The 19,511-nt window shown below is 44.1% G+C and overlaps 1 protein-coding gene across 1 annotated transcript in view; it reads right to left on the reverse strand.

Annotated features, from left to right (window-relative positions):
* DEPTOR (DEP domain containing MTOR interacting protein) overlaps positions 1–19,511 on the reverse strand; it is a 190,956-nt gene that overhangs the window by 81,267 nt on the left and 90,178 nt on the right. Inside the window, exon 4 of the mRNA XM_056111533.1 lies at positions 391–569. Coding sequence (XP_055967508.1) covers positions 391–569 — 179 coding nt within the window. The remainder of the gene's footprint in view (positions 1–390; positions 570–19,511) is intronic.

Here is a 19,511-nt window from a genome sequence, read left to right on the forward strand (position 1 = left end):
TGGAAGCATAAGGTGTTGGAATTATGTACATGGAGAACTATCATTAAAAATACTGTACATCACAGTATCTAGGTTGATATTTTTAAAAAAGGTAAAAATAATTGTAATTTTTTAATTATAAAACAATAATTTCAAAAATACTGAAAAAAGGGCTAGAGCAATAGTACAGTGGGGAGGGTGTTTGCCTTGTAGGCAGTCGACCTGGGTTCAATCCCCAGCATGTCCCCTGAACACCACTAGGAGTAATTTCTGAGTACAGAGCCAGGAGTAACCTGTGAGCATTGTGGGGTGTGACTTCCCCTCACACACATATAAAAAAGAGCCCCAAAAATCCTGAAAAAAAGAGGGGGAGGCGGTTGGTTCCACAGCAAAAGCAACCCACCCACTCACCATGCTGGATGATGCTGTGGTCCATGAGCCGGTGGCAAAGCTGCTCCCCTTCTTGCCTGGTGGTGGCTTCACCTTCCTGGACTAACCAATCCAGAAATTCAGATGCCATGAAGGTCCGCTCGTACTTGACTCCTTCCTCTTCTCGGGGCTGAAGAAGTGTGTTTTCAGGACTCATCAGCCTGGAAGGTGAAAGAGAAGAAATAAAGCCTACGCAAACAGGAAAACAGCTCATATTAAACCCAGTGTCATGCTTCTTTGGAGCGTCACAGCTAAGTTATCAGATAGATGTGGTTGTCACATGATGCTGAAGAGAAGGAAGTTCACTGTTTCAGATGTAAACAAAATGCATTTTGTCCTGGTAATGAGAAAAACTGGAAATGTAACCTGAAAGCTAAATCAGTTTAGCCATCTTGAAAAGGAGTTAACAATTTACTAAGCCCCACTTTGCCTTTTAGAAAGGTTACCATTTCAGGGTTGGGGGTAACAGCCCCAAGGGCTGAAGTGCATGTTTTGCATGCAGGAGCCCCAGGTTCTATCCCTGGTACCACATGGTCCCTTGATGACTGCTGGGAGTGCCCCCACCCCCCAGAGCTGTCAGATATGGCCACCAAACAAAAACAACTTAAAAGGCTACTATTTCTTTCTTCTTCTTCCTCTTCCTCCTCCTCCTCTTCTTCTCTTTTTGTTATGAGGTCACACCCAGTGGTTCTCAGAGCTCACTCCTAGCTGTATACTCAGGGATCATTCCTGCAGGGGCTATGGGGATCATGTGTGGCGCTTAGAATGAAAGGCAAGCTCCAGGTTCCTACCATTTCTTTCTTAAATATATTACTCCATTTATTAAATCACTGTGCTATTTAGAAAACTACTTCTATGGATGAACCTATCTTTCCAAACTCATGTGTTGAAATAGTAAAGCCCAGTATGATGTCCCGTCTCCAGATAGTGAGAACAAAGTGTTCAGTTGAAGACATCCAGTCTATGGCATTTCTGGTAAATCAGCTTCACTAAGACAACTCCATGAATCTCTTCTTGACACTCTTTTTCCTCAAAGCGCTTGTTTTTCACCACTACCTTCCGAGGCATTCTTCAACTTTTTTTCACTGTAATCTCACAACTCCTCACCACCTCCAAAATAGCTCCCACATGGAAGATGGGTGCTGAAAGTAAATGAAGGACTCACGATGGTCTCTCAGTATTGCCAACTATAAGGGCCAAAAGTAGAGAGAGAGTAAGAAGGAAATTATCTGCCATAGAGGCACAGGGTGGGGTGGGGTGGGGTGGGGTAGGGTGGGGGTGGCAGGAGGGACATTGGTGGTGGAAAATATACACTGGTGGAGGGATGGGTGTTTGATCATTGTAAGACTGAAACTCAATCTTGAAAGCTTTGTAACTGTATCTCATGGTGATTCAATAAAAAAAAAAATAGCTCCCACCAGGGTTCAGCAAGGACCAAGATAGGTATTTGGAATAACCTCATTCTGACTGACCTGAATGGCTTTAGACCCTATCGAGCACTTGTCTCTGATGTCATCCTCCCCGTGCTCTTGTTTAGCCAATCAGCATGAACCCTGAATGTTAGCATCCTCTGGCTCCCACGTGTCTAGTTCTTCCCGTCTCTACCACAGACCAGCATACCCACACCTCTAACTTATGCAGTTATACAGTTTTCTTTTCTCTTCATTTTTATTAATTTATTTTAATTGAATCACTGTGAGATAAACAGTTACAAGTTCATGATTGGGTTTCAGTCATTATAATGTTACAATATCTGTCCCTTCATACATTTCCCCCCACCAATGTCCCCAGTTTCCCTCCCCCATCACCATCCCTGTCTCTATGGCAGGCACTTCTCTTCTCTTCTCTTCTCTTCTCTTCTCTTCTCTTCTCTTCTCTTCTCTTCTCTTCTCTTCTCTTCTCTTCTCTCTCTATCTCTCTGTCTCCTTCTCTCTATCTCTCACTCTCTCTTCTTTTGGGCATTACGGTTTATAACACAGATACGAAAAGGTTATCAGGTATATCCCTATACCTACTTCAACCTTCAGTTCTTGTCCAGAGTGATCATTTCCAGCTATTATTGTCATACTGGTCCCTTCTCTATCCTAAGTGCCCTTCACCCCACAAACACCTGTGGCAAGCTTCCAACCACTGACCAGTTCTCCTGGCCCCTTGGATATTAGTCTCATATTAATTTTTATATCCCACAAATGAATGCAGTCATTCTATATCTGCCCCTCACTTCTGACTCACTTCATTCAGCAAGATACTCTCCACGTCCATCCATTTACAATAAAATTTCATACCTTTTTCACTAGACATTAAGACAATTTTCTTAATTAGACTACACCCACCACTTAACTCTTGTTCCCAAACTAATCACTAAATCTAAATTCAGACAAAGCAATTAAAAATCTTTTAAAATACTTACACCTAAAAGTATACCACCACTGTTCAAGGCGAACTTTAATGTCTTCTTATTGTTTATAGGCTGAATATAAAATTCTCTCTATGGCCTATAATAAATGCATGCACGACCATGCCTTCTGCCCCTTTTCAACCATTCACTCATCTGACCTTTATGTGCTCCAGAGATGCTGAACTTTAGCAGTAGCTCAAACATCTCATAACCCATCTACCACGGGGTCAGTGGAATTCTCCCTCACTTCTCCTTGCTTCTCTTTCTTTCATCTACCATCCTCTGTATCTTAGTCACTGTCAGTCACTATTAGACCATCCCATTGCTTCCTGTACAATGAGTTTTGATGTTTACAAAACCATAGACTACCTCCCCTCCTTAATCATAAGCACCAATACCATAGACTCCCTGTTCGTTCATAAAACAGATACTCACAAAATTCAACAATAACTAGGCTATCTTCCTCTCTAAAACTATTCCTTGGTAAGTTCCTGTTCTTTTTAAAATTTTTTAAATGTAGAAGTACTGCTTTTTATTCAGCCATTGATTAAGCTGATTGAATTGAGCATGAACTCTGCATTACTTTTTATTCAAAATGTTAATTTAATTTAATTTTTTAATTGTTATTATTTCTTAATCATCATGAGATATAGTTACAAAGCTTTCCTGTTTGAGTTTCAGTCATACAATGATCAATCACCCAACCCTCCACCAGTGCACATCTTCCACCACCAAGGTCCCGAGTATCTCCTGCCCACCCCACCCCTCCCCTGCCTCTATGGCAGACAATCTCCCCCATACTCTCTTTTGTATTATTTATTATGAATAGCATAAGATGTCGTGCAGCTGTCAGAGTGGCTGGGTGCTCTTGGAATTCTAAAATTTTAAATAGTTAGGGTTTGGAGAAATTTCTGCAGTGAGCTTCTCTATTCAGAGATTATTTTGTGTATCTCTTGATCATGGCCATTAAGGATCATAAGTTGAAGCCCAAGGCAGTTTGTGGGCATGACCTCCAGGGTCCCATGAGGTGGGGGGGATGAGAGGGACCAGCCCATCCCCTATCCCTGGAAGTTCCTGTTCTTTAAACTAAAGTTTGTTTCTCCCTTTTAAAATTCATTTCAGGGGCCGAAGCAATAGTAAAGCAGGTAGTGTGCTTGCCTTGCTCACTACTAAGCCAGGTTTGATCCTGGGCACTCCATAGGTCCCCCAACCCCGCCAGCAGTGATCACTAAGCACAGAGCCAGTAGTAAACCATGAACACCACCGGGTGTGGCCCTGGGACGAGGTTGTGTTGGGGGGACATCTCAGTTCAGGCTCTGGCACAGGGCTCAGTGGTTTAGAGCTCCACCTGCCTTGCAAGTCTTAAGGCTGAGAGTTTGAGAGTTCAATTTCCAGTATCACCACACACACAAAGCATGATGCTAGTAGATCCCGCACCACGAGTGATTCCTGGACACACCCCAGCCACTATGTGAAAGCACCACAATTGAAGGTGTGAAACCTCCAATAATCACCACAGTTAAAATTGTGTGAGCACCACAGTCAGGAAGTGTGAGTCATGGCAAGCCAGAATATGTGTGAGCACCACAACTAAAGGATGCCCTGGGGCTGGAGAGATGGTCCCATAGGACCATAAGATGGTCCCTGGAGCCAGCCTTGCATGCAGTCAACCCTGGACGAAGCCCCAGCACTACATAGGATCCCTCAAGCCCTGGGCACAGCTGAGTGCAGCTCCTAAACAGAAGAAAAATAAAATAAAATAAAAGAGTAGCCTGGCTAGGGCCGAGATCAAGAGTGTCTGAACCGTGAAAGAGAGGGACAGACATAAAAAGAGACTGCACTCATTTGTGGAATATAACAGAATGGGAGACCGACATTCAAGAATAGCAGAGATTAATACCACAAGGACTGCTCCATGGCTTGGAAGCCAGCCTCACATGCTAGGGAGAAAGGCAGCTTAGATAGAGAAGGGACAACCAGTATGGGATGCTTGGAGGGCCCGCTAGGGATGAGACGTGCGTGCTGGAAGTAGACTATGGACTAAACATGATGGCCACTCAATATCTCTATTGCAAACCACAACATTTATAAGGAGAGAGAGAGAGAGAGAGAGAGAGAGAGAGAGAGAGAGAGAGCGCAAAAGGGTATGCCCTGCCACAGAGGCGGGGTGGGGAGGAGAGGATGGGGTGGGGGTGGTGGGAGAGATACTGGGATCATTGGTGGTGAAGAATGGGCACTGGTGAAGGGATAGGTACTCGATCACTGTATGACTGAAACATAAGCATAAAAGTTTGTAAGTCTGTAGCTGTATCTCATGGTAATTCGTTAAAAAAGTAAAAACTGAACCAGAAAAAAAAATAAGATAAAAAATAAAAACATCTGACTAGCAAAAAAAAAAAAGGTGTCTTCACCTAAACCTGATGGTGTGACTCCCAAATGAGCATCACTGCCGAGAGGAGTGTGACCTGGTCATCACAACCAACAATGAAGGGAATAAATCAATACCTCTTTTCTTCTCAAATGAACAATAATTGGGATGAAAAAATTGATGATTTCCCTCCAGAGCAGGACAAAACCTTAGGGAACATTGTAATTCAACTTCCGCCACCACCTGAGAAAAATGTAACCCTTGTTGGAATGAGAAAAATTGAATCACAGAACTCAGTTGTGGGGCAGAAACCAAGTTGGGTCACATGAGATGTTAAACTGTTATTTGGGGAGGTTGGGGCCACAGCTGGAGATGCTCAGGGCTTACTTCTGGCTCTGCACTCAGGAATTACTCTGGATGGTGCTCAGGGGACCATATAGGATGCTGGGGACCGAACCTGGGTTGACTTTTTGCTAGGAAAATGCCCTACCCACCGTACTATCACTTCAGCATTTCTAAATAATTTCTTTTGGAGGAAACTGAATCTGCATACTTGAGTGCTTATTCATAGGTGGTCATTTTTTAAGTTGATTTGGAAGAGGTCATTTAAAATCTGCCAGATGTAAAGCAAGATCATTTTCTCTTTTTCTTAGCCTCTATTTCTTCCAGTAAAGTATCTTCACCCAGATGTCAAATATATATACATATAAATATATACAATGTATATACATACGTTATAAAATATATAAATATACAATGTATATACATACATTATACCAGCCTCATCTGTACGCATCATCAGGGTAGCATGAATTTGTTCCCAATTGCTGGGAACTGATGAAAATTAAGAGTCCTGAGTTTTTTCCACTCTTCCCAGTAGGACTTGCCCAGTGCATGCAGATTTATTCCATGGAGCCATCTTCTAGAGCTCCCAAACCTAGATGATGCTTATTGTATGTACTTACCTGGGGTATTACTATAAAAAATTTTGGGGAATCCCACCATCACCACTACCACCACCATCAACATTATTCTAAGTATCTTAAATCTATGTTTTTATTGTAAGAGTATTTACAAATCTACTTGTATTTTAAGAAACTCATTATAAACCTATTTTCATATCACAGTGGTACTCACTTTAAGTTTTTATTTCTGGATGAAGGTATGCACCTCATAGCACTTAGAGGTTGCTTCTGTGCACAGGTCAGGGTTACCCCAGTGAGCCTCAGAGAACCATGCCAGGCATGTCAGAGACAGAACCAGGGACTCCAGCATGCAAAGCATGTGCTCCAGTCCTTTGAGCTCTCTTCTTAGATCAAAAGAAAGAAAAAGAAAGAGAGAAAGAGAGAAGCGGGAGAAGAGAGGAGAAAAGAGGAGAGGGGAGCAGAGGAGAGCAGAGGAGAGGAGAGGAGAGGAGAGGAGAGGAGGGGAGAGGAGGGGAGGGGAGGGGAGGGGAGGGGAGGGGAGGGGAGGGGAGGGGAGGAGGGAAGAGGGAGAGGGAGAAGGGGAGGAGGGGAGGAGAGGAGGGAAGGGGACAGGGGAGGAGGAGGAGGGGAGAAGAGGAGAAGGAAGTAGAAGCTAGGGGAGGGGATCGGAAGGGAGGGGAGGGGAGGGGTGAATAGGAGAGGGGAGGGGTGGAGAGGAGAGGGGAGGGGAGGAGAGAGGAGGGGAGGAGAGGGGAGAAGTGAGGGGAGGAGAGGGGTGGGAACAGAAGCGGAGGGGAGGGGAGGAGAGGGAGAAAGCAAGCAAGCTCAATTTGGAGGCAAGAGGACTAATACAAGAACTCAAGCACCTGCCTTGCAAGCATATGGTCCTGAGCCCGAATCCCTGGTATTCCACACAGACTATGCACGATACTGGAAGCTCTGCTGTCAGTGAGCCCCAGGACTGCAAGAGATTTGCAGCTGTTCCACAGCCAGAAGTGTGTGATCACCACCAAAAGGGTTGTGACGCCCTCTCACCCCCCACAAACAGGACAGTTAGAGTGATGCTCGAGTGACATAACCAGGCAGCCAGCCTCTAGCAAGCACATGTGTGAGCACCCAACCATGATCTGTTTTCGGCCAAGAGTGCAGCCCCAGAGAACACATGTGCAAACACAGCTAAGTAGGATGGAGTCCTGGCTCATCATCAGGGCTGGGTGTGCGAGCATCACAGCCATGGACGCGCAAAGCCCAGTGACCGCAGCAACAGCATCAGTAACAATGAAGAGAAGGGGATGGCAGGCAGGAAGAGTCCTTTAAAAAAAAAAAACTTCTAAAAGGAAAAAAAAGTGAGGGGGCTGGAGCGATAGCACAGCGGGTAGGGCGTATGCCTTACACGCAGCCGACCCGGGTTCGATTCCCAGCATCCCATATGGTCCCCCGAGCACTGCCAGGAGTAATTCCTGAGTGCAGAGCCAGGAGTAACCCCTGTGCATCACCGGGTGTGACACCCCAAAAAAAGAAAAAAAAAAGAAAAAGAATAAGAAATGCTTACATGTGTGTGAAATGATTAGATGGTTCAGAGAAGGTTTTAAAAATCTTATTTAGACTTTTCCCCAAATAAATCCTCTTCTGTAATTTAATCTATCCTTCGAAATAGCTACTAGGCTGCTTTCCCAGGATTAGTAACGACTGAACTGGTCTGAGCAATAAAAGCTATTTTTAAGGCTGTAAAGCCCAGGCCCTTTGCAGGAGGTGGAGAAAACAGCTGCCACATATTCATCATCACGGTGACAGCACAGTCCGCGGGGAATCTGGCAGATGACCACAGCGGTTCCTCTCACGGGTCTCTCCAATGTCACTTCGCTGCTTTTGCCATCAGTAAGTTGAGCCCATGAACAACTAAAGGCAGTGGATGCGACTTTCTATGACACGCAAGGTGAAGTTCTTCAAAGATCTTCTGCCTTCATCCCTTGAAATGTCATAGTGCACTCTCCTTGTAACAAAGGCAATCTGCCCTACAGGAGCGCAAGAGGCTATCAGGAGAAGCAGGTCACTCTAGCAGCGGACAGCACCGCCCTCTCCGCGAGTGTGGGCAAGGCCATTCTGAATGCTTCTGCCCAGCTGGCCCTCCATCAAATGTGGGACTGAGACAAGGTGAAGCCATAGAGAGACCACTACATACCCATTGGATGGGAAGAAATGATACACTGTGTGCAGTGACTGAGCTTTGGAGGGGGGGGGGATCTGTTTTGCAGGACTTGGTAACTAGACTATGTCCACCTCCATGGACAGTGGCGAGATATGGATAATCACATCAAGAACAGCGATGCACAGTTTAGAAAGTACTGAAGGCGTGATGAAATTTGATGGTATTCTGGAAATGATCAGCATGAAATAAAGCCACGCAGAGTGTGCACTGTTTAGGGTTTCTTTCAGAGGGCACAACTCCCTAAATAACACTCTGGAGGGCTCAGGAGGCTCCGGGGGCTATTCAGCCAAGCAAGCCCACAGTACAGGACTCAGGGCTACCAGTGCTGGGTCCCATGAGGACCATGAACAGCAGGGTTGGAGGGGGGTGTTCCATCGAATGCTGGGGATTGAACCTTTGTTCCACAGGTGCAAGGATAAGCTGCTGGTCCCTGTGCTATCACCCTCACCTCAGGACTGCATTGTTGATGGAATTTTATTAAAAAGTGTCAAAGGTCCCCACACTTGTCCAAAGAAACCATGTCATAGTTTGTTTTAATAACATTGAAACCATAAAGTAGACGCATTCTTACAAACCACTGCTACCTCAATAAAAAGTAATAACAAAAGAATGCCACCATTTCCCCCCATTCATTTTGTTCTTCAGTTAAGGTATTTTGGAGCGAAAGAGAGGAATTCCAGGCTTCTCAGGTTTTAACATTGTTCCTCTAAGAAGTCATCTCTGATCCCACAAAGCCAGGCCAAGAGTCACTCGAAGAATTCTCCCAGTTTCCAACAAGGTGTTCATAGGACCCCAAGGGTTTTAAGAAGGAGTCACCTGCTCATAAAACTATCAGCACTTAGCATTCAAATGCTCTACTCCTCACTACTATAAATTAGTTGATGATAAACTCTTGGGAGCCTGGATCCCTGTTTATATATTTTATAGTTGTTTCCTGGTACAACAGGTCCTTGAAGAATAAGAATGAATAAATGAAACTTGGTTCTGAACTAAATTCCTTGCTACAAACACATTATTGTCCAAGCGTACGTCAAAAATTACCCTCTTGGAGATGCATGCCGAATGTCGACTATAGATCCAACACAATGGCCACTCAATGCCTCTATTGCAAACTACAACACCCAAAAGGAAAGAGAGAACAAAAGGGAATGCCCTGCCACAGAGGCAGGGTGGGGAGGGAAGGGATGGGGTGAGGATGGTGGGAGGGATACTGGGATCATTGATGGTGGAGAATGGGCACTGGTGGAGGGATGCGTACTCGATCACTGTGTGACTCAAACACAAGTACGAAAGTTTTAAAGTATATAACTGTACCTCACGGTGATTCACTAATAAAAAAAAATTACCCTCTTGGAGCCAGAGAGGTAGTCCAGTGGATAGGGTGTTTGCCTTGCACATGTCAGACTGGGATTTGGTTTCCAGTACCCCACATGGTTTCCTAAGCACATCAGGAGTGGTTCCAAGCACAGAACTAGAAGTAAATCCTGCTTCTGCTGGTGAAGCCCATAAACTAAATCAAAACAAACAAACTGCTGGGTGAAGCCCATAAACTAAATCAAAACAAACAAACAAACAAACAAAAGGACCCTGTTCAGAATGATGACGGTGGACTAGCGATAAGAAAATAGGGCCAAGGGTCTAGAAATTTTTGATGATGTAGAGGTGAGGAAACTGCACATCAAAAGTCAACATTAGTGTAAGCATGTGACTCAAATTCCAATAAGATATTTTTTTTTAAATAAGTAAGAAATGAGTTAGCTCCACAGAGCCAACACATTGTAAGCATGGGAACCAAGCTGTATCATTGTATCACTGTCATCCCGTTGTTCATCAATTTGCTCAAGCAGGTGCCAGTTACATCTCCATTCGTACCTGCCTCATGCTAGTGTAGCCCGATGGCCTATTGGGGGCTCTTTCAGGGTATCAGGGGAATAAAGACCGTCATTGTTACTGTTTTTTGGCATATCAAGTACACCACGGGTAGCTTGCCAGGTTCTGCTATGTGGGTGGAATACTCTCAGTAGCTTGCCGGGCTCTCTGAGAGGGACAGAGGCTTTTGGGGTGGCCTCTAATCGCTTTTACAGGTGTTCCCAGTCTACCGAATGCAAGCTTTTAGTCGACTGGCATGTTGTAATGATCTGTACACTGACAAACACACACCTGCCTGTTTGAAAATATGTATATAGGCATAAGTAAGTAAGTAAGTACATAAGTAAAGGCCCTCCCGTTGATCATCAATTTGCTCGAGCGGGCCCAGTAACGTCTCCATTGGAGACTTTGTTGTTACTGTGTCTGGAATATCGAATACTCTCGGTAGCTTGCCGGGCTCTCCGAGAGGGGCAGAGGAATCGAACTCAGGTCGGCCATGTTGGCCGCTTGTAAGGCGAACGCCCTACCCGCTGTGCTATGTGTATATATATATATATATATATATATACTTTGTTGCCTATTGTCTGAACCCCATCAAATATGGTGTGGTAATTATGGAAAATGAGTAGAGAGTGTCTTATGATGTGTCCAGGAATATGTTCATTCATGCTTGAGGCTTGGCCCAAGCATGTGGAAAGCGGCCTGGAGCATGGCAGTGGTTGGGTAGTGGAGGTCGGCTGCCAGGACTGGGTCCCTTGGGGCAGGGAGGGCTCTCACCCACCCGCTCTGGGGTACCCTGAGTGAAAACAGCCTGGCACGGAGTCCAGTGGCAGGGTTATGGAGGCCTCATTTTATGCTCCCTTCTGGGAGAAGCAGCTGTATATTCTGGAGGAGATTATCTGGCGCCAGCAGGAGGTGGCTTATGTGTGTGATCCCTGGGCCACCGGAGACTGGGGGAAGTAGGCAGAGGATCTCTGCTCCCGGGTTCTGTTGAGCCCAGAGTCCAAGGTCACAAAGTTCTGCATTACCTGGGGGGAACCAAACTACAATAACAAAACTTAAAAATGTCCACAGTAAGGAGACTGGCTGGTGGGTGGGACAGAAGCTGGAGCACTGGTGGAAGGAAGTTGATGCTGATGGTTGTACTGGTATTAGAACATTGTATGCCTGAAACTTTATTATCAGTAACTTTGTAAATCACAGGCCTTTGAAAAAAAAGTAACTTTTTTTTTTACAAGTAGGATTGTTTTCTGTTTTTTTTTTTTTTTGATTTGTGGGCCATACCAACTGGTATTCAAGGGACTAATCTTGACTCTGTATCCAGGACAGTTCCTGGACATGCAGTCCTAGGGTTCAAATCTGGACCTCATATGTGCAATCTCAACCTGAGGTCATTTTAGCTCTCTGCAATCCTGGAGTGTTTCCATTTATTATTTGAGTATTCTTTCTATAGTCTGTTTGCAATTCCTTCATCAGATAAACGACTTGCAAATATTATTCTCCCATTCCATGAAACCTTTTTTCTCACTTCTAGATGGTATTGCCTGTAGCCCCACAAGTTTTATTTTTAACAGTACAAGTTACTCATTTTTCTCTTTTGTCACTGCACTTTTGGTGTTCCATCTCAGAAATGATTACCTAACCCAAGCCCATAATGATTTGCTTCTGTTTTTGTCTAAGAGTTTTAGCATTTTAGTCCATACATTTATATCTATTTTGAATTCATTTTTCCATAAGGCATGAGGAAAGAATATAACCTTATTCTTTTGCAGGTGGCCAACCAAAACTTATTAATAGGGCTGGAGAGATAGTGTGGGAGGTAAGGAACTGTCTTGCATGCCACCAGTCACAGGTCAATCCCCAGCACCACATATGGTTCCCCGAGTACCACCCACATATGGTTCCCCGAGCACCACCAGGAGCACAGCACGAGTCTCCTCCCCAAACACGCATCATTCCACAAGGCAGGGATGTGATCCAGCAGAAGAGGACAAGCTTCACATGGGAGCAGTCTTAGATCCCCTGGGGAGCACTTTACACCAACACACACAATTCAATCAACCAGGCTGAGGATGGCAACTTCACTAAGTGTCTATAGCCCAGCTCTTTGTGGAAAGAGCAACATGCTCATGTGGGCTGTCACTGTCACTGTCCTCCCATTGTTCAATGATTTGCTCGAGCGGGTCCAGTAACGTCTCCATTTTGAGACTTATTGTTACCGTGTTTAGCATATCAAATATGTCACAGGTAGCTTTCCAGGCTTTGCCATGCGGGCAAGAAACTCTCGGTAGCTTGCGGGGCTCTCCGAGAGGGGCAGAGAAATTGAACCCAGGTCAGTAGACTGGCCACGTGCAAGGTAAACGCCCTACAGCTGTGCTATTACTCCAGCCCTGCTCATGTTGGAAAAGGTGAAAATGTTTGGACCATCTTTAGAGACCAGCCACCATACAACTTCATTTTCACTGGTCATCAGAAAGGCTTTTTGTATTTTTTGCTTTTTTGCTTTTGGAGTTGTAGGGGAGAGTGTAGTGTACCCAGCAGTGCTCAGGGCTTACTCCTGGCTCTGCACTCAGGGATCACTCCTGGTGGGACTCAGAAATTCATGTGGATTCCCGGGGACCAAACCTGGCTGAGTTGTTTGCAAGCAAGTGCCCTACTCACTGCTATTCCTCTGATCCCCAGAAAGGCAATTTTATTTAATTTCTATCTCATTCACAGTTTGTTGGTTTCATTATTTATTCAACTTTTTTTTATTGTTGTTGTGCTTGAAAGCTATTTCTTATAGCATGAGACTCAAAACCAAACAGAGCTTCCAATCCTAGCTCTGGACTTGTGTTGGCTACACGACTACTTCTCCAAGAGTAAACTGGCAATGTTAGTAGTGTTGACTTAGGAAGCTGCTGGGCTACTGGGATAATGTATAGAATGCTTTGACCTTCCTGCTAAGTACCCCAAATACACTGAATGTTTTAGCAATGATGAAGATGATGATGATGATAGCAATGACAAGAACGATCATGATGGAAAGTTAAATCAAATCCTGTTTTTCAGGGTAAAATTTATGAAGCACCTGCATGTATTTCTGCAGACATAAATAACCACTCCCTGAACTGTTCTGTAAGGGACTATCTCCCAGTGATTCAATTAAAAAAATTTTTTAAAACTCCATTTTATTTATTTATTTTTCTCCCCCTTTTTATTGAACCACCATGAGATAGAGTTACAAAGCTTTCATGTTTGAGCTTCAGTCATCAAGATCACGATCATCCTGCTGTTTGTCTATTGCCTCGAGCAGGCACCAGTAACATCTCCTTCGTCCTACCCTGAGAGTCTAAAAAGTGCCACATTCAAGGCTCTTTCAGGGTTAGGAGAATGAGACCCATCATTGTTACTGGTACACCACAGGGAGTTTGCCAGACTCTACCGTGTGAGCAGGTTACATTCGGTAGCCTGCCAGGTTGTCCAAAGCAACAATGAGATAATAAGATGTCCGGGAGCTGGGTTTTATAGTCTCTGGGTCTTGGCCGTTGATAGGATTACACAGCACTTGGGGGCAGTTGGTGGGTGTGACGCCCATCTACTGGAAGATGGAGGATCTGGGTGGAGGATGCTCAGCCCCGATCCGAACAGGCTTGGAGATCTCAGCCCCGGGACCTGCATGCCTTTGTTCCTCTGCCGGTATACCTTCATGTGTGTGGAGAGTGGTCTCAGCATGGTGGTGGCTGGTTCTGGAGCTTCAATCATACAATCATCAAACACCCATTCCTTCACCAGTGCACATTTTTTACTACCCAAATCCTCAGTATACCCCCATTCCACCCCTTCCTTTGCCTGTGTGGCAGACAATTTGCATAATGCTCTTTCTCTACTTTGGTTACATTCAATATTTCTACACCAGTCCCACCACTACTCAAACCTGCCGAAAAGGCAATGCTAGACAATTAGTTTTGTATTGCTTGTTATGAATAAAATATAATTTTTCACAGCCATGCACTCTAGGAATTCTAAAATTTTAATAATTAGAGTCTGGAGAGATCTCTGCAGGGAGCTGCTCGGTTCGGAGAATCGTGTGTGTGTCTCTGGATCATGGTCGTGTGGGAGTTTAAGGAGCCAGTGGCCGTAAAATCTCCATTTTAATTTGGTATGAAAAATGTGTTCAATGCTATGAAGTCCTTGCATTGTATGAAACAAGTTCATTTGCCGTCAAAATTGCCTCATGCTGGCACCTGTCACAATCTCCAGTTGCCCGTCCTAGAAGGTGATGAGCATCACAACTCTGGCCCCTGCAAGACCTTACTAGATTTTGATTGTGTGGGCGAGCTAGGCTCAATTTTTCCTGGCTATACATCTGAGTCAGATTTCCCAGACTCACTTTAATCCAGGGGAAGGGAGCTTCACAATAGAAGGAACTGCTACATTTAGGGGCTGGTACAGGAATAGAAATAAGCTGATAGTGATCTCCTTGCACATTGAAGGAAAATTCAAAAGAGCTGAGAAGGTTCTATAGAACGTGGGAACATGTGTGAATAGTACATCAGGCACAAGCTAGGGAGAGGGAGTCAAATGGCCCGTTTGGCTACTAGGCCAAAATGATGTTTTAAAATTGAGAGGAGAGCTTGAAAAATATTTTCTTTAAGAGCAAAATTTAATATATAATTTAGTATATATAATAAATATATAGGGTTAGAGCAATAGCACAGCGGTAGGGCGTTTGCCTTGCACGCAGCCAACATGGCCGACCCGAGTTCGATTCCTCCGCCCCTCTCGGAGAGCCCGGTAAGCTACCGAGAGTATCTCGCCCGCACGGCAGAGCCTGGCAAGCTCCCCGTGACGTATTCGATATGCCAAACACAGTAACAAAGAAGTCTCCAATGGAGACGTTACTGGGCCCGCTCGAGCAAATAGATGATCAACGGGAGGGCCTTTACTTTTTTTTACTTAATAACTATATATAGCACTGTAGCACTATAGCACTGTCCTCCCATTGTTCATCAATTTGCTTGAGCAGGCACCAGTAACATTGTGAGACTTGTTGTTACTGTTTTTGGCATATCGAATATGCCATGGGGAGCTTCCCAGGCTCTGCTGTGCAAGTGGGATACTCTCGGTAGCTTGCCAGGCTCTCAGAGAGGAACAGAGGAATTGAACCCAGGTCAGGTGCGTGCAAAGCAAATGCCCTACCCGCTGTGCTATCGCTCTAGCCCAAATACATATAATATAATAATAATTATATATAACATAATTTATAAAGAGAAAAACTTAAAACTCTTTATACACTGTAACTATGAAAAATGAAAAATTCATTTATCCAAATAGGGATACTTACCTCTGAGGGTAACTTATGAATTACTTTTATTCCTAAGATATCCTCTTTGGAGGGCTAGTCCAGCAAGCAGTGCACTTACTTTGCACATGGCCAACACAGGTTTGATCCCTGGCAGCCCATATGGTTCCCTGAGCTAACCAGGAGTGATTCCTGTCAGCAGAGCCAGGAGTAAGCCCTGAGCACCACCAGCTCCCCACCCCCCAAACACAAATTCTCTTTTGATCAAATTACTCCCCTAAAGGGATGTACTACATTTGCTACTTCAGAAAAATGATATCAGTAAAAAACTTGTAGAGGAAAGTGGTATGATTGGGTAGGTTTATATTTAATCTCATGACTTTTTCTGAAAAAAAAAAAAATCACAATAATACCCTATATGATAAATACAGCTATCAATGCATAAGCTTAAGCTTAAGGCCCTCCCGTTGATCATCTATTTGCTCGAGCGGGCCCAGTAACGTCTCCATTGGAGACTTTGTTGTTACTGTGTTTGGCATATCGAGTATGTCACGGGGAGCTTGCCAGGCTCTGCCGTGCGGGCGAGATACTCTCGGTAGCTTGCCGGGCTCTCCGAGAGGGGCGGAGGAATCGAACTCGGGTCGGCCATGTTGGCTGTGTGCAAGGCAAACACTCTACCGCTGTGCTATAATGCATAAAATGATATATTTATATCTATGCACCCAATAAATAGTTTAAATATATAAAACTGAATTGCATAATTAATAAGGAAAAATGTTCACATGAACATTTAGGGTAGGGATGAGAGACTGGGCTATACCCAGAGATCTTAGGGGCTACTCCCTGCTCTTTACCCAAAGGGTCACTCCCTGTGATGCTCAGGGAGCTATTTAGTGTTAAGAACTGAAGCCAAATCTCCAGCCCGCGAAGCATGCACAGAAGTCCTTTGAGATATTTACCTGACCCTCTCCTTTTTAGGATTTAAAATCACTAACATCATTGTATATGTATACTCTCTTTCTCTCTCTCTTTTTATAATTTTACAGCCATGCCTGGCTATCCTCGCCAGGGCCCCTTGGAGGGGAGCGGGTTGAGATTTCCTCCGGCAGCCGAAGACCTCCAGGACCAGCCACCACCATGCTGAGACCACTCTCCGCACACCCGAAGGTACCGGCAGAGGAACAAAGCCACGCGGGTTCCGGGGCCAAGATCTCCAAACCTACTAGGATCGGGGCTGAGCATCCTCCACCCAGATCCTCCAAATTCCAGTAGGTGGGGGGGGGGGGGGGCGGGAGGGGTGTCACACCCACCAACTGGCCCCCTGGCGCCGTGTAATCCCATCACCGGCCAAGATTCAGAGACTATAAAACCCAGCTCCGGGAAGCTTATCTTATCATCTCATTCCTACTTTATAGACAAACCGGCAGGCTACCGAATGTAACCTGCCCACACAGCAGAGTCTGGCAAACTCCCCGTGGCGTACCCAATATGCCAAATACCAGTAACAATGAAAGGTCTCATTCTCCTAACTCTGAAAGAGCCTTGAATATGGTACTTTTAAAAAAAATCTCAGGGCTAGGACGAAGGAGACATTATTGGGGCCTGCTTGAGGCAATTGACGAATAACAGGATGGTTGTGATTGTGATTTATAATTTTGGTTTTGAAACACCCCCAGTGATGCCTGCTCAGAGCTTACTCCTGTCTCTACCCTCAGGGATCACTCATGTCAGTACTTGGGGCATCATGTGATATGCACGGATTGAGCCTAGGTTGGCTACATGCAAGGCCAGTGTTCATCTCTTAATTTTCAATAAAGCATTTTAATTTGGAGGTTTTTTGGGCTGGGAAGTATTTTTGTTTGTTTGATTTTTGGTGTGGGGGCCACCCCCTAGTGATGCTCAGAGGTTATGCTTGGCTCTAGGCATAGGCTCCTTCTGGTGGTGCTCGAGGGACCATGCAGCTCAGGGCATCCAACACAGCACGCGAGCCTACAAGACATGTGCTCTAGGGCCTTGAGCCATCTCTCCAGCCCAGAAATAATCTTTGCTCCTTCAGTTAAAATGGAAGCTACTGATGGACAAACGTCATGTCTTAGAAGTTTTTGTTTCTTAGATAACTGAAATGCTACTCAATAAATATCTGCTGATCAACGGTCTGAAAATGAAGAAAACCTCGCACATTAATGGGAGTGTTACTTATCTTTAAAGGATAGAATAGGTTCCTCTTTGCTTGATACTTTAGAATCCACTGCAAGAAAAAAAATGAGTCTTTGTGCTTTGAAGAAACTGATAGTCTGAAGTCTAAGTTGTAAATTTCACATTCTTCAGAGTTCTTAATGTTGTTGTACTAAACAGTTAAGGAATTTGAATCAACACTAGAAGTCGAGTTCCAAGTTTCGTTTCCAAGACCACGGCCATTCTAAAGGGTAAAGCCATTTTACTATGGATTCATAATCTTAAAAATAGCAAAGAGAGAAAGCAAGCAATTTTTAAACCGAATTTAAAAAATAAACCACAGTGAACTTTTTCAATAACTATCAAGTCAGCTAGGCAAGGGATGGAACTGCAGATTGTATGCTTTTCTTGCATGCTTTTCTTGCATGCGCTGATCTGAGTTTGATCCCTGATATCCCACACAGTCCCTTGAGCACCACCAGAAATAATTTCTAAGCACAGAGCCAGGAATCAACCCTGAGCATCACCAGGTGAGGCGCCTAAACAAAAACAAAACAAACAAACAAAAGGAAGCCAGACTCTAAAACATACTGTGAGACCTCTTTTCAGGGTATGGTGATTTTGGATGCTTCCGTAACAACTAAAAAGGTAACAAGACTTGCTGCCAAAATCAAAGATAGTTGAGGGTGAAATAAAGAAATTTAAGACGGGTGAGATGCAATAATGATGAAAACTTGAAGATACTATCTAATAGAGAAAAATAAATGAATCTAATTCAAAGAGGTATGAGATAAAAGAGCTGAATACAATGACACGGACCATTTTGTTACAGTCTAATGGGCTGCTGACACACAGTGAGACTGATCTCCTGCCTAGTTATTGAAGTCACATGCAGAGGGAAGGAAAACATTTTTCAATCTGCGTCTTACACTGTACATAAACCTTCCACTCTTAAATGGATTTTAAAATCACTGCTTAGATACTCATGTGGTCAAAAGATTTCTGACACAGGTGCCAAAGCATCCAACTGGGAAAGGATTAGTCTTTCGACAAATGGAGCTGGGATAATTAGCCACAAGCAAAAGAATAAAAATAGTCCCTTACCTCACGCTTTATACAAAATATATTCAAAACTTACATGTAAGAGCTAAACTATAAAACTTTTACAAGAAAACACAATATCAATCTCTGTCGAATTTTACAAAAGATTCTTAGATTTGACTAAAAGTACAAATGACAAAAATAGGACTGTCTCAAAATTTAAGACTATTATGCTTTAAAAATACCAACAACAACAACAAAAAGAAAAGCTGACTTCTGAAACAGAAGGAAATATTTACACTATATCACTGTCATCCCGCTGTTCATCGATTTCCTTGAACAGGCACCACTAACATCTCTATTCGTCCTAGTCCTGAGATTTTAGCAAGTGCCACATTGGAGGCTCTTTCAGGGTCAGGGGAATGAGACCCATCATTATTTCTGGGTTTTGGCATATCGAATACACCACGGGGAGCTTGCCAGACTCTGCCGTGCGGGCAGGATACTCTTGGTAGCCTGCCAGGTTCTCCGAGAGCGAGAACTAGACAATAAGAGGTCGCGTGGCTGTGAATGCACTGTATATTTCTGATAATGAATAGCCTGACATCCAAGATACATGAAAACGGTTGAATAATAAAGAGACAAATAACACAATTAAAAACTGGACCAATAATCTCAGTATACCAGATAAGATACATGTGCATTTAATCATAAACATATCAAAAGCTGCTAACCATCACTGGTTATTGTGGAACAGTAAATCAAAACCACAATGACATATACTTTATATTTACTGGCTAGCTAGAATTCATAAGTTAGATAACCGAGCCTCA

The sequence above is a fragment of the Sorex fumeus genome, unplaced genomic scaffold (assembly GCF_029834395.1).
Source record: "Sorex fumeus unplaced genomic scaffold, SorFum_2.1 ptg000002l, whole genome shotgun sequence".
Taxonomy (NCBI): Eukaryota; Metazoa; Chordata; class Mammalia; order Eulipotyphla; family Soricidae; genus Sorex; species Sorex fumeus.